General features: G+C 53.4%; 1 protein-coding gene across 1 annotated transcript in view; it reads right to left on the bottom strand.

Annotated features, from left to right (window-relative positions):
- SLC6A2 (solute carrier family 6 member 2) overlaps positions 1-14,634 on the bottom strand; it is a 45,180-nt gene that overhangs the window by 8,478 nt on the left and 22,068 nt on the right. The window contains exons 4-6 of the mRNA XM_047079211.1: positions 10,043-10,181; positions 2,258-2,392; positions 470-573 (exon numbers count right to left, since the gene is read on the bottom strand). Of these exons, the coding sequence (XP_046935167.1) occupies positions 470-573; positions 2,258-2,392; positions 10,043-10,181 (378 nt within the window). The remainder of the gene's footprint in view (positions 1-469; positions 574-2,257; positions 2,393-10,042; positions 10,182-14,634) is intronic.

Here is a 14,634-nt window from a genome sequence, read left to right as displayed (position 1 = left end):
GCTGACGTAGAACCGAGCTAGAACGTGGAATGTGGCCTTTTGACTCTGGGGTCCTACACAGACTTCTCTGTCCACCCTGCAGTCTTACCTCTGACCCTGCCAGACCCGCACCTCCCATGTGACCAGTCCTTGCCTGTCTGGGCCTCCGGACGGTGTTGTCTGCTCTTGAAAGGCACACGGTGCTCCTCTGCCCCAACTACCCGTCCCATGACCTCCCAGGTCTTGTGGCCTCACTTTTCCCAGCACCCACCTTGCCTGTTGAAGAGGTGTCCTGAATTAAAATACATTCGTTAGGACCCCCTTAGGCCATGTCAGAGGTCACCCACTCTGCAGTTCGTGGAAGGTCCACTCTGCCTCATTTGACAGAAGAAGAAGAGTGGACTCGCCCCAGACCGGAACCCTCTTTCCCACCCCTGCGGGAGTCGGTCCCCAGGTCTAGAGTTTTCCAGAGCCCCACCAAGGATCTTACCTGTAACAGTTGTTGTCAAATTTGTTGTAACTGGCAAATGCAATCAGGACTCCAAATCCAGCCCCCAAGGAAAAAAATATCTGAGTCGCCGCGTCGATCCACACCTGAAACAGGCAGACAAAAGCCATCACCCTCTGCTGCCTACAGAACAGCACCACCTCACTGCTCCGGGATGGCTGGCGGGCCCCAGGGATGCTCTTGAGACCTGAGGAAACGAGGTCGGAACCAGCGACGGGCAGCCACGCCACTGCCCCGAAACTTGCACAAAGCGACCTTGGAGAGAGGCCTGCGGTCCCTCTAGCAGCTCCGGCCTTCGGTGGCCACGAATGAGCTCACCCTGGAGGAACTCACTGGTTCAGTTTGATGTCCTGACTTCCAAAGAAAGTTTATAAACTCACAGTTCTAGGCTAGAATGTGGATGGAGTGAGGGCAAAGGGTATGAACATCTCAGGAGTTACAGAGACGGCATCTTCAGAAAAGAGACAGGGACTCCTACTGTCTCAAAACCAGCCCGCAGGCCGCGGTGACTTCCTCGGGGGGCCAGTGGAGTTACTTTTCCCATCTTTTGGGTGATGGAAGCACATGGCTGGAACCCCGGAGATCTGAGCCCCCCTCCAACTTCTAGCCCTGGTCATTTTCACCTCTTTATATACCAGTTTCCTCACCCGCACGGGGTCGGGGGGGGGCGGGAAATTACACCCAGCTCACTCGGGCAGAGATCTGCACGCGGGTTGGACCTCCCTCACGTCTCCTAGGCTTCCCCTACTCTGCAAGCCGACGTTGTAACAAGAGACGCAATCTGACGGAGGAGATCGGGTCTGCTCCCTGAGACAGCATATGGGCTCAGCGTCTACGCGTCACGAAGACAAGATATTTAAACGGGTGCAGAACAAACCGAACTCCGGCTTGCTTCACAATTTACAAGACTGGTTCGGGTCTTAAGCTCTGTCATCTTTCTGACACTTACTAAGGAAATAGGTTTCCCTCTTGGTTATTGGACTGTAACACTGTGGTGTGTTGGAGCGTTATCGCTATGGGAGGTGAGTACTAAGCTGCGTCCCGCCTAAGCCTATGTGGCTCCCACCTGCCAGGATCGCTGTGGGTTCAGACAGAGTGTGAAGAAGCCTTTGGGAAGAGGGAGGGGCAATGCTGAGCTGCTGTCCCTGAGGCCGGCCTCAGGGAGGAGGGGGGAATGATCTCAGCCGCGGCTGGAATGTGCTCAAGGCACCGGATACCTCCAACACTCCGATCCCAGCCTCGTTCCACTGCTGCGGACACCACTCCGCGTTCACCCCATCTTCACTTAGTCTGTGTCTCTGGGTAGGACAGTGAGCTGGAGGAGGCTGTGGCAGGGTGGGGGGAGAGTCAGCGGGGTCCAGAGCGCCCTGTGGCTTCAGCTGCTACTTCTGCTGACATCATGGGATGGCAGCAGAGGCAGGGCTGGGGGCTGGAGGCAGGAATTAAGGCTGGGGTGGCTGGGGTGGGCTAGGAGGCCAGAGCAGGTGTCAGGACCCGGGACGGAGCATTGCCTCCCTTTGGAAAGTTCTGCACAGAACACCACATGGAGCCACAGAATCCCGGGCCATCACAGCTGGGAGACCAGCAGGGGCGAATCAAATGGGCGTCGGTCAGACGGAGAAGCAGCAGCAGGGAGAGGGAAGGGTCTACCCTCCATCCCAGGCTATGCCACAAGTTTACGGCAGACCTAGGACCAGGGTGCCTACGGCTGCCCACGCTGAGACCCCTCCCCAACCCTGACCCACGGGCGCGTGGTCCCTCGTCACTGACCGTGGCCTCTCTCAGGCGGTAGAAGTCGATGTGCAGGTAGGCGTTGATGCCGTTGGAGGCACCAGGCAGCGTGATGCCGTGGACCAGGAGCACAAACAGCACGAGGTAGGGCAGCGTGGCCGTGATCCACACCACCTGGCGGCGGACAAGCTTGCTGTGAGAGCCGGGCTCCGCCGCCACGCGGGCGCTGGGGGTGGGGTGGGGGTCAGGCTCTCGCCCAGGGGGCCGGCCGTGCCCTCCCCACTCCTTCCTTCACGCGTGCCACAAGCCCCCTCTCTGGGTGAGGCCGCTCCCGCGGCGCAGGACCAAGTGGGAGAGTCCGCACACCGGGGTAGCACGGCCGTGGAGCGGGGGCAGCCGGGACGAAGACTAGGTTCTCACGGTACCCGGTGCCTCCTCTTTGATGAGCGGCCTCTACTGACCCCTTCAAGTTGCCCCAGGCAGATCTAAGCACACCCACGTCCAATGCTCTCCACCCTTGCTCCCTCCTCCCTCCTTCCCTCCTCCCTTCCTCCCTCCCGCCTCCCTCCGGCTCCTCTTTCTTCATTCAAACATCTCCTCCCAACTCACTGCCCGAGAAGGGAGATGTGGCTGATCAGAAAGAAGGCTCTCTGGCCGTTCTTTATCTCGGGACAGATTTGGGACGACGACAAACCTCACTGTCCCTGCTCACCCCTGACTACGCATCAGAATACTCTGGGGGAAGTTATTGTTAAAAATGTCAAAGTTCAGATCCCATGCTTGGGGTTTCTGATTTAATTGGCTTGGAGTGTGGCCTGTACTTTAGTATGTTTTATAAGTTCCCCCTCTCCCCCCGCGTGATGTCAATGTGCAGTCAAGGTTTAAAAATCACTGCTATAGGCAGGTGCAGCCATGGAGAGCCTTAGAGAAAGAAGACTGTGAAATGTGCTCAGGGCTGGGTTAGGCAGGACCCAAGAAGACCCAGCTGAAACAAAGGAGGACACATGACGTAAGAACCAGAGAGCCCCTCCTCCCCAAGCCCTGGCACTATGCAGTCCCCAGAATCTTCACACACTCCTGGGGAGAATATGGAAGCCCTGAAACATGACCACAGGTTAAGTTCTTTGCTGGCCTAGAAAGATAATGGGCTCAACCCAAAAACTGAGATATGCAAAACAAAATTCTGTTTTCCATACCGACATTGAAGGACCGGGATTTATCCTCTCTGTCTGTCTTTCCTGGTAGACCAGGAGCTCCTTGGAAGCAAAATCCCTATATTTTTCCAGTTTGTACCCCCAGCACATGGCATACATGAATGCTTAAAAAAACATTTGTTGGATAGATGGATGGATGACTGGACAGTGGTACAGATGAATGATTGGATGGTTGGATGGTTGGATGGTTGGATATATAGTTGGGTAGACGTGTGGTTAGGTAAGTGAATTATTCAGCACATGGGTGAGTAGATGGATGAGTGAGTCAGTGATAATTCTGAGGGTCAGTGGATGAGCGAGTTAGTCAAAGAACAAATGAAAGAAGGAGCAAGTGAATGAACGAGCAACTGAGCAGGGAATAACTAAACGCATCAGTGGTTGGTCATGTCTTCTGAGGGAACCAGAAGAGGAATCAGCATCTTGTTTCATGTTATCCAGCCGTTCCTCCATCGTTCCCTGATTCTATGGGAGGGGGGGGTGGTCTTTGTGGATATAGGATTTAGGTCTCCGTTCTCTTTCAAAAGTGCAGGAACGGGAGGACAAATTGCCAAAAACAAATAAGGAGGGAGACATGCCTTGGAAAGTGAAACCATTGCATCTGGGTGGCTCCGCATTAATCCTGGATTTATTCCCCTAAACTGGAACAAATGAGTCTAACTCCTTGGTGACAGGCACAGGAGGAGCCCTCACACATCCTTGCGTTGGTCCTAACTGCTGTGTTCCCCTACACTTCACGTCCACAGCTGCAGGCCAGGTGAGACCATAATCCACGCACCAAAAAACATCCTTGGTGTGACTCCAAGGCACCTCCCAGGGGATGTGCAGGCAGCACTCATTAGTCATGTCTGAGGCTCCAACATGGATTTAATTTGGAACCTATCAGGACACAAGGACCATGGGGACGTGACTGAGCTGTAACCCTGACTGCAGTCAAGCATCAAGAAAGGGGAACTTCTCTCGTCCATGCATATGTATTCAAAGCGAAACCATCTGAATCTTATTGAAAGTTCTCAGAATGGAAGGTGGTAGTGAGTTCGGCTGCCTAAAATCTTGTGTGAAAAGATCCTCGGCCAACTGCGAGCGCATACTAACATGTGCCCAGTCTGTACTCCGAGCCCTGTCATCTCTGCTCTCCAAATTTTAACTGGCAGTGCGTCTCTGGCCACAAGAAGCCAGACTTGGTCCATCTGGGACCAGGAGATGAAAAGGCAGACGAGCAGCCCATTGTTTGGGCAAAGTGTCCTCAGTCCCCAAGGGAGGCCGCTGCTTTCCACTGCCTCAAATCCAGCTTCTCACCCACCTTGTGCTTCTACGCACAGGGGCTAGAATTTGCCTGGCTCCAGGCTGCCAAACTCAAACCAACGGTTGGTAATCACAACGAAGATCTTCGCCCTATAAAAGGAAGAACTTTCTAATGACTGGATCTCTCTAAAGAGAGAATGAGCTTCCCAGGGAGACGGCACGGTCCCTGTTATTGAAGGTGTGCAAATCTTGCCAGAGAACCAGGCATGGGGCAAAGGATTGCCTACATCAAGGTGAGGCCCATGAACCACAGACATCAGCATTGCCTGGGAACTTGTCATAAATGCAAACTCCCACCCCACCCTCAAGGAGTCAGACTCCCAAGGAGACACCCAAAAATCTGGGTTTTGACAAGCCCTCCCTGTGATTCTTATGGGCACTAAAGGTTGAGAAGCACTGCTTGGGGTCACCACTGAAGTCTACTCTAACACAGAGATGAGAAATGTCTGTGCTTTGTCACCACAACACTGCACTGATTTAGCCTCTACTGATTCCAAACGTGTGACCCTCCGAACTGGGCTTTAGGGACAGTTGCACTAATAATGAAGACCTACAAGGTTCATGAGGTGAGGAGTATGTACTGATGTTACATGAGAAAACACCAGGGTATAAAAATTGTAGCACATTCATTGCTCCTACGCAAGTGATATTCTCCATTATACCGGGTCCAGTCGAGTCACTAAAGCAAGCGAGGAACAGCTTGTATTGAACCATTAGTGGGAAGACTTGGGTAGAATAATGACCAGAGGGGCAGGTGCCTGGGTAGCTCAGTTGGTTAAGCGTCCAGCTCTTGGTTTTGGCTCAGGTCGTGATCTCACGGTTTGGGGGTTTGAGCCCCGCATTGGTCTCCTCACTGGCAGCACAGAGCCTGCTTGGGATTCTCTCTCTGCCCCTCCCTAGCTCTTGCTTTCTCTCTCTCCCTCTCTCTCAAAATAAATAAGTAAACTTAAAAAAATTATGACTTGAAACTTCCAAGTAACAAAATGACCTTTCTACTTAAAAATTCTAAAACTCAGGGTGCCTGGGTGGCTCAGTTGGTTAAGCATCCAACTTCAGCTCAGGTTATGATCTCGTGATTCGTGAGTTCGAGCCCGGAGTCAGGCTCTGTGCTGACGGCTCAGAGCTTACCGCCTGCTTTGGATTCTGTGTCTCCCTCTCTCCCTACCCTTCTCCACTCCCCCCGCCCCTCTCTTTCTCTCAAAAAGAAATATTAAAAATTTAAAAATTCTTAAAAATAAAAATTCTAAAACTCGGGTGGCTTTTTATTAATCGGTCCAGTTTTCTCCCCAACCCCACCACACTCTGCCAGAATTTGAGGGGTGTTCTGTCTCTTCCCGTCCGCCCAAACAGCCCATAGCCTGGCAGTCCAGTGGGCAGAGCATGGTGGCCACGCCCAGCCAGTTCTGTTGTCTTGATTTATCTCCAGGCCTAGGGGAACCCAAGATGTCTGAACACTTAGTACAATATGTAAACAGAGCAGGTGGGAGCCTGAGCCCGCGCCTCCCTCCAATGCACACAGAGTCTACGGAGCCTTTAGTCCTCTGAGGGGGGGAAAGAGCACTGGAAGGGGTGCTGGGGAAGGAGACAAAGGCAGGATGGAGATCATTTATTGATCGATTTCCATCTGCCAGCGTGGTACCAAGGACCTCTCCTCCATCCTCCCAGTGGCCCTGGAGGTTGGCACAAATATATCAGTTGAGAGCGGCATTAATTCCGGGGTCACCCAGCAGGAAATGATGGCGCCCGGACTCCAACCCAGGTGGTCTGGCCACAAAGCCATGTTGTCGATCACTCACTCCAGTGTATACATGGGACCCAGGATCAAGTCTTAGCCACGCGAGAGACTGCGGTGAAATCCTGTCCCCCTCCAGGCCTCAGCTTCCCCGTGTGTCCAAGCAGGTTGGAGTAGATGGCCTGAAGGTGCCTTCTGGTCTGACACTTAGGGAGCTCGGTGACTGGGCTTATGGTTTAAGAGCCAGTTCAACTAAGGACTCATGAGATGGGGGGGCGGGGGGGGCAGGCAGGACTCCAGGATTGCCAACAACAGTGCCCGTGCTTCCAGAGTGACTCCCTGGGGGCCAACTCCCCACTCAAGCCTCTGCCCTCTACCCCGAGGTGGTCAATGGGCCAAGGTCAGTGTGTGTGTGATCTGGGGCAGCCCCTCTCCCTGATTCAGACCGTGCCCTGCCCCCCACCATCATAGCTGTCCCATGGAGTCACAACTCCGCCCAGACACAGAGCCTTCACTTGCCAAGACAGGAAGTGTGAACATTTGCAACTCATTTTGGGCCGTCTCTGTGGCTGTGGAAGCCTGCTAAGAACAGCTCCGTCCCGTTCCAGATGTAGTCTGGGCAGATACACGCAACGCTCTTGATTTTCTCATGAGCTAGTTTATAAAAGCAATTCAAGACGGGGCACAGGAACGTCCTGAGTGAAGCTTCCCATTCTGGAAAGCTCCCTCCCCACGGACTGTCAGGGGCCTTTTCCCTTTCAGCCACCAGAGGCCAGAACGCTGGGGGGGATTTACGCAAAATGTGGGGTGGAGGGTTTCCCTAAGGCAATATCCCCCCCTCCCCGCCCAACTCATTACACTCTGAAGGGGAGGGCTTACCTCCTTAAAGGAGGTGCGGAGGAACTGAGCGGGCTCAGCTGTGCTCTTTCTTATCATCCGGCTCCCTGCAGACAACTCACACTCTGCTCCCAGCAAGTGCTACCCTAGGTGGGGCCGGCTGTACCAACTTCGGCGATGGCTGTCGGGCACTTAACCTTGGGATGCAATGTTAGAGGCTGTGGTGGCCTCAGGCTCAGGCCAGAAGCAGTGGCAAAGATCATGCGTCTTGCAATTCTGCCACCCACAGAGGCCGGGAGAGCCCTTCTCCTGATACCCAGGAAAGGTGCAGAGAGGCTGGACAAGGCTGGCCCGGGCTTCCGCGCCTCTGTGGCTTTACTCAGGCAGTTTCTTCCACTGAAAACCCCTTCCCTCTGTCCCATCCCTACCTGCTCCTGTCCTTAGAGACCTGGGCCAAATGTCCCTTTCTCGTGGTCTTTACGACCCCTGTCAGGTTCCAAGAGCTCATTCTGATGCCACATCTCTCACTTTTTTGACCACTCACGGTAAGAAAAAATCTTGAACAACCGAGACGAAATCCACACCAACGTGTGGCTCGCTAGGGCTGAAATCCAAATTCTGCAAGCCAGCCAGCTCTTCCTTTACTACGTGCAATGCATTCTGTTACGATCTAGGCCATTTTCTTGTTAAAAAACCGTGGTGACCTGCTAAATCGATATAAGGACAGCTGAAAAATCCAGTTTGTATTTCAACTAAAATGCATCTTGACTCCCGGATGCGAAGGTATCTCCACGGTACAGTAAAAAAGACAAAAAGCAAAAGCAAACAAACAAACAAAAAACCAGGACATAGAATAGTGTGCACAGTTTGTGACCGTCACTGTTTATTTAGAGGGGACACACACATGTCTCTGGATGAAGACTCAAGAAACTAGTGGCACTGGTTGACCTATGTCTGTCCGTAACACACATAAGACCATAAGCACCTGGAGAAGGAATCTGTCTGGTCTATTCTTGCATCACTAGCATCAAGCCCGGCACATAGTAGGTGTTCATAAATGCTTAGTAAGTTGTACTGAATTCGAAAGAACACTTCATGAGCCTCCCCAACTTATTTATCCACCCATCCTTCTTTCTTTCTGCCTACTTACCCTCCTTTGCTCATGAATCCTTCAATTAGTATTTATTGAAGACCTACTATGTGCCGGGTGTCAGGATGGTAGTGGTCCTAGCCTGGTTTTGCCCTACCTCGGAATTGCTCCCAGCTCCGGTCCGCATTTTATTTGGGTTCCTCCTTGGGGCAGACACTGGGTCTCCAACATGCTGACAGAAAGCTCCACATCAAGCCTTTCTTGACAGATTTCATCCCCACTGGCTGCTGGACCCCTGCCATTACCTCTGCTCTCAATGGCATTACCAAGGACTCTAGGAATACCAGGGATACCAAGGACTCTAGGATACCAAGGACTCAGGAATACCCTGATGCACGCCACTTTCCACATCACTCGCCTAACGAAGCTTCTCACAAATCCCCACCTGCCTGATTATGGTAGATTGCTGCCTCGTGACCCCCAGTGAACCCACACCGGTGTCAGTCCCCTCCGTTACCGACGCTGGGCTTTCCCACAACACTTATCTTGGCTACCGGGCCAACGGCAAGCATGATGCAAGCAGAGGCCGGAAGAGCTACTTGCACATTGGGGCTTGTCTGCTTGGAACTTGCTCTTGGAACTCGGTGCCATGCTGTGAGGAGCCCAGACCGCTTGGAGAGGCTACGTGGAAACAGCCCAAGATGCTCTGGTTGACGGCTCCAGCTGGGCTCCCAGCCAGTACCAGCTGCCGTCCATGAGCACGCACCATCTTGGACGCTCCAGCTCGGCCGGACCCCCAGATACGCAGCCAGGCAGTATCACGTGGGGCAGCAGACCCACCGAACTGATCTCAGTCAACCCACGGGGTCATGAGACATAACAAAATGGTTACTGTACGTCACGGCATCTTGGGGTGTGTTGTTACACAGCAACTGCCAATCAAAACGTGGGAAAGAGGGTTTTTCAACTACAGCCTCTTTGGTACAGTGAAGTTCCACGTGGACCCCACGGGGCCCAAACGGGGTTGTTGTTCTCATGATGCTGCCCGGGCTCAGAGTCAACATGGATCACGAAGCAGATACACTCCACCCCGAGGGACATACAGGGGACAGGAGGAAGGGTCACCCAGGACAAAAGGCCAACTCCCGTGGCCCTCCTACGTCATTTTACCCTGTGCCCCTCTCCCCAGGAAACCTAGACCCCTGTGGGCACTCAGCACTGTGCCAGACTACACACACCGATTTTTACAGTGAAGGAAATGGCTATGTTCCAGAGAAGGATGCAAGTTTGCATCAAGTTTGGGGCCAGAATTCATGATTTATCAATCACACGTCAATGGGTTGCTTTAGGCCTTTTCCGAGCCCCTTGTGGTGTCCCATTCCCTGGTCTCTGCTATCGGGGAGCTTTGGCTTGAATGTGGGAGCCCTGATGCACCCCCCACCCTACTGCTGGGGAGCCTTGGGCTTGGGGAAGGGGAGGGACTTGTCTGGGGTCTCCCGGTTAGCCAGCGGCAGAGCTGGGGTGGGGGCAGACCCAGGCTCTGTCCTTCTATGTCCGCCTTTTCTTTTCCCCAACCAGCTAATTATAGCTAGAAAATAATTGTTGTTTTCCAGCCAACCTCCGAACTGAAAGAGAAAGAAAGGTATTACCTTTCCTGATGTCTTCACTCCTTTCCAGAGGCTAAAAAACAGGATGACAACGACGACCATCAGACACAGCAAGAGCTGCCACTGGGGCAGGCCGATGTCGTGGATCCCGCCGCTCTCGTGAAGGTGCAGGACGCCACGCCTGCCCGGAGGAGGAGAGGGGGCCAGGGAAGACGGTGTCGTCACACAGGGTGACCGAGGCCTTGACCACAGGCCGGCCCCCCGAAAGCGCACGTTGACGGAAGCCGGCCGTGGGCCGCCCCACCCCCGGCCCCTGCCCTGCATCGTTTGGGCCTGCTCGACGCCATCCTGCCCTGGGCCAGGAAACCATCGGGGAGGTCTTCCCACTCCAGGCTGTCTTTTTTAAGCAATAACAAAAATTTTCAGTGTGACAAAAATCTCTTGAGTGCCACCTGCATGCCTGGTCCTGGAGAGAAGATGGAAATAACAGGAAAAGTCCGGAGGCTGTGTTACTGGCATCTGGAGGATAGTGGCCAGGGACATCCTACAACGCACGGGACAGCCTTCACGTCCTTTCACGGGCAGGACGGCCTCCGACAACAAAGAATTGTTGCTGAGCTTACGAATCCCTTGGTCCAGAAACTGAGATGACAATAAACGTTTCTCATCTAAAAGCTAAAGGCGTGCATATCCCGAGCCCTAGCAAGTCCACTCCTGGGTATTTACTCAGTAGACATGTGTACGTATGTTCACCAAAACACATGTTCTAGAATGTTCCCAGCAGCATTAATCACAATAATCTCAAATTGGAGAATACTCATATATCCATCAATAGTAGCATGGATCGATCATGATATGTTCATAAAATGGAATATTACAAAACCACCGGCTGTCTGTGGATGGACCCCTCACGTACAATCCTATGAGAAGGAAGTGAACACCGAACCTGAGGAAGTCAGGACTTTCTGTCTGATTCCGCTCACACAAACTATAACGGGCCAAAGTAACCTAAGGTGTTAGAAGTCAGGAAGGGTGCAGCCAGGGTGGGGATGCGGGTACTGAACGGGAGGGGACACAGTAGGAGTTTCTGGGACGCCGGTCAGTTATGTTTCTGGGTGCTTGGGAACATGGCTGTGTTCAGTTTGTGACATTCTGGAACCGTCCCTTACTGACATGCACTCCCCTACAATACGGCATATCCTATTTTAGAGTAAGGAAAACAAATAAAATACAAATGAGGTTTGAGAATAGCGGGGTTAGAGTAAGGAAAACAAATAAAACACAGATGAGGTTTGAGAAGAGCGGGGTCTCTCACACAATCTACGGTGAAGAAACAGTAAACAGAATCGCACGCAAAATGACCGGCTGCTCATGGCTAATCAACGTCATTAGGGTCTAACCAAACGTCAAGGAAGACCAACCGATGAAACCGCAGACCGGGGAAGACAAAGAAAGCAGAATTGTTTCTGAGGAAGAGGGAACAGCTTGGTAAGGCAGAGCCGTCTGCACCCCGATCATTCATTCCTTAGTGAGTGCCTGCTGTAAACAGCCTCATCCCGGGCCTCAGCAGCACAGTGCGGACTCCTTGCACGTGGTGCCTTGTGTGGGGGGCTTATAGTGTAGCAACCGAGGCAGCATTGAATGCACAGTCCCAATAAAGTGTGACAAGTATCGGGAGCGGAGGGAGCTTCGAGGGCACCCAGAACTGGTCCCTGCCTGCCCTCCACAGCACTCCACACTCAGAGGCTGCAAACTGTCAACACCCTTCAAGGCCCAGCTCCAATGTCACCTCTTCTGGGAGGGCTCCGTGATCACCCCCGGCACGGGCCTTTCAACCCTCCCAGTTCCTGCGGCTCCTGGCTCATTCCCCAGGCCATGTCTGCCCCTGAGGCGTTAGGGCTGACCGCATGCAAGGTTCTCCCAGGGTGAGAGGGTGGACGAGCCATCCTGGGTCCCGGGTCTGCAGTGCTAAGCCTGGGCCTGGCACTCAGGCCTGGTTAGCTCAGAGCAGACTGTTGGATCAGGGACACGTGCTCACCACCTCACTGGCTAAATTCAATAATCCACCTTCTAAAGCAAGAGGACCCAGGAAGGACAGAGGGTCAGCCTCCCCCGCGCCCTCACTCCACCTCTCAGCAGCTCCTCCTCCGACCTGGGGGAGTCCTCACCCTTTGACACCCTCCAGGGCAACCAGCCACTTTCCACGCGGGAACCTAACTTCCCTTTGTCTCGTCCTGCAGGGCCTTTTGCTCTCGGCCAGCGGTCCTTTCAGAAAGTGGCTGATTGATACGCGCACACCAGCGATACAGGCCAGAGGCAGCTTCACCATCCGTCCTTCCCCACAGTAGTGCCTTCACGCAAAAGAAGGTCACACTAAAGGCAAAAGTTCACACGCCCACAGTGGATAAACCGGCGGTAGTCGACCATCTCTCTGCCTGTCTGTATCTCTGTCTCTCTCCCACCCCTCCCCACCCCTCTTCCGTTCCCTCCTTTTTCTCCTCACTCCCTCCCTCCAGAAGAGAAATACGAGGTACAGAGAATGTAACCTGCAGGCCCATCAACAAAACAGGGTTCTCAACCTGCTCATGAGAATCACGCAGAGGGGCCCCTGGGGGGCTCGGTCGGTTAAGCGTCCAGACCCTTGATTTCGGCTCAGGTCGTGTTCTCAGTTTGTGAGTTCCAGTTCCACTTGGAATTCTGTCTCTCCTCTCTCTGCCCCTCACCCACTCGTGAACTCCCTCTCTTTCTCTTGCTCTCTCTCTCTCTCTGAAAATAAATAAATAAACCCTTAAAAAAATCACACAGAGAAGCTTTGTGACAATTACTGACGTCTGGGCCCCCCTCTCAACCAACTGAATTAGATGCTGGGCACCAGCATCTTTTAAATTCTCCAGGTGATTCTACTGGGCAGCCAAAGGTGAGACCCCTTGAACAACAGGCCCCCTCAGCAAACCTGAGTTACAGGTTTTCCTTAGAGGAAACGTGAGTCTTCCAGAAACTGTCTTTACTTTCCTGGCAAAATAAAATTGGCTTTCTGTGCCTAAGGGGAAGAAAAGGCTCCAGAGCAGCTTAAAAAATGCAGGCTTGGAATAGTTTGGACGCCTGGGTCTCAGAGGAGCCCACAGAATCAGAGGCAGATAGATGGCCACTCTCACTGGGAGCAGAGGCACCGGAAGATGCTACCCTGGTGGGGAAACCCGTACCCTGAGTCTGGAAACTTGGTTAGCTTATCCTTGGGCAGGAGTTTAAATTTGTGGAGGCCACCGCCATTTAAATTTGTGGAGGCATGTTTCATTCACTCATTTGATCATTTACTCATCCATTTCAAGACCGATGTCTATTATTTGCAAGAACGTGAAAGCAAATAGAAGAACCTGGAACAGAACTGGGATCAGACAGACCTGGGATCCCACCCTGGCCCTGCCACCAGTGATGGGGTGGCCCGAACCCTCTCACTGATTCCGCAAACTCATTCTGCACATCTTCTGTGAGCCGGAGAGGGTTGGGGGCCCGTGACACGGCTGCAGACAAGCCACGTGGAGCTCCTGCGGGGTAGCGGGCGACAAAACCTGGTGCCAACCTTCCCCCTGTTGAGCCTTGTTCCTTTTCAGCAACATGCTCTTGTGCGGATTAAATTCCAGAATGTAGACAATGCCTAGAACTCAGGAAATGTTCAACAAATGATAACTCTAATGATCATGATCCGGTCCCAGCCTTCCAGGAGCAGGAGTGCCCCCAAAGGAGCTAAGGAGTGCCCCCAAAATGACCGGGGAGTTAGGTTAGTCCGAGGAAGTCAGCTGGCGGGTTCACTGAGGGGTGGCCGGTGCCTTCTCTGCAGAGTGCGGGAGGACAGGTGAGCTGAGAGGAGGTGCACAGGTGTGGCAGAAGGAGAGATGGACAGAGGGGGTGTGGGCGGGCACATGCATCTATCTGCAAGTGAGCAAGTGTGAACGAATGGGCAGAGCTGTGTGGTCCACAAAGGCCCATATGTCCCCTCCCCAGATGGCCCCTATCCCTGCGGCCCCCAGGCCAGACGTCATGGCTTTAAAGGACTCGCCTAGCATCAGCACACCCCCCCCCCCACCATGCAATCGGTTTCAGTGTCTGGCCCGTCCTAATCCCGCCTCCTGGTCTGCTACCACCCCCCACCCTTGCTGCCCTGTCCCAGGCCAGACCCACATTCTCTCCCTTGCTGCTATAGAAGTCTCCCCATCTCCCCATGCCACGGCCCCTTAAATCCATCTGTCTGATCTGCCCTTCTGTCAGTCTCCTGCCCCTAAGTCTTCCAGGGCTCCTTATCACCTGGAACAGTGGCTCCCACTGCCTCCCCAGGGCTGTTTGGCAATGTCTGGGCTCTCATATCTGGAGTGGAGGAGACGCTGCCCGTATCTCATGGGCAGAGGCCAGAGATGTCACCGAACATCCCAAATGCACAGGACAGCCCTGCCCCAATGTAGAATTGCCCAGCCCATAATGCTAAAAGTGGGGAGGTTAGGAAATCCTGGTCTAAAGGATAAAAACATAAACGTTTCAGAACCTGAGACTTTTCATAACTGTCCCCTGCCCAGCGTATCCCCTGTCTCAGCATACCCTGCCTTGGGCTTCTGGCCCCAGCGAGCCACCGTCACTTCTCA

The sequence above is a fragment of the Lynx rufus genome, unplaced genomic scaffold (assembly GCF_022079265.1).
Source record: "Lynx rufus isolate CCGP_SWC_20201006 ecotype Redwood Valley unplaced genomic scaffold, mLynRuf1.p SCAF_16, whole genome shotgun sequence".
NCBI classification, from domain to species: domain Eukaryota; kingdom Metazoa; phylum Chordata; class Mammalia; order Carnivora; family Felidae; genus Lynx; species Lynx rufus.
Note: the sequence above shows the minus strand (reverse complement) of the source record. Positions and strands in the feature narration are given on the sequence as shown.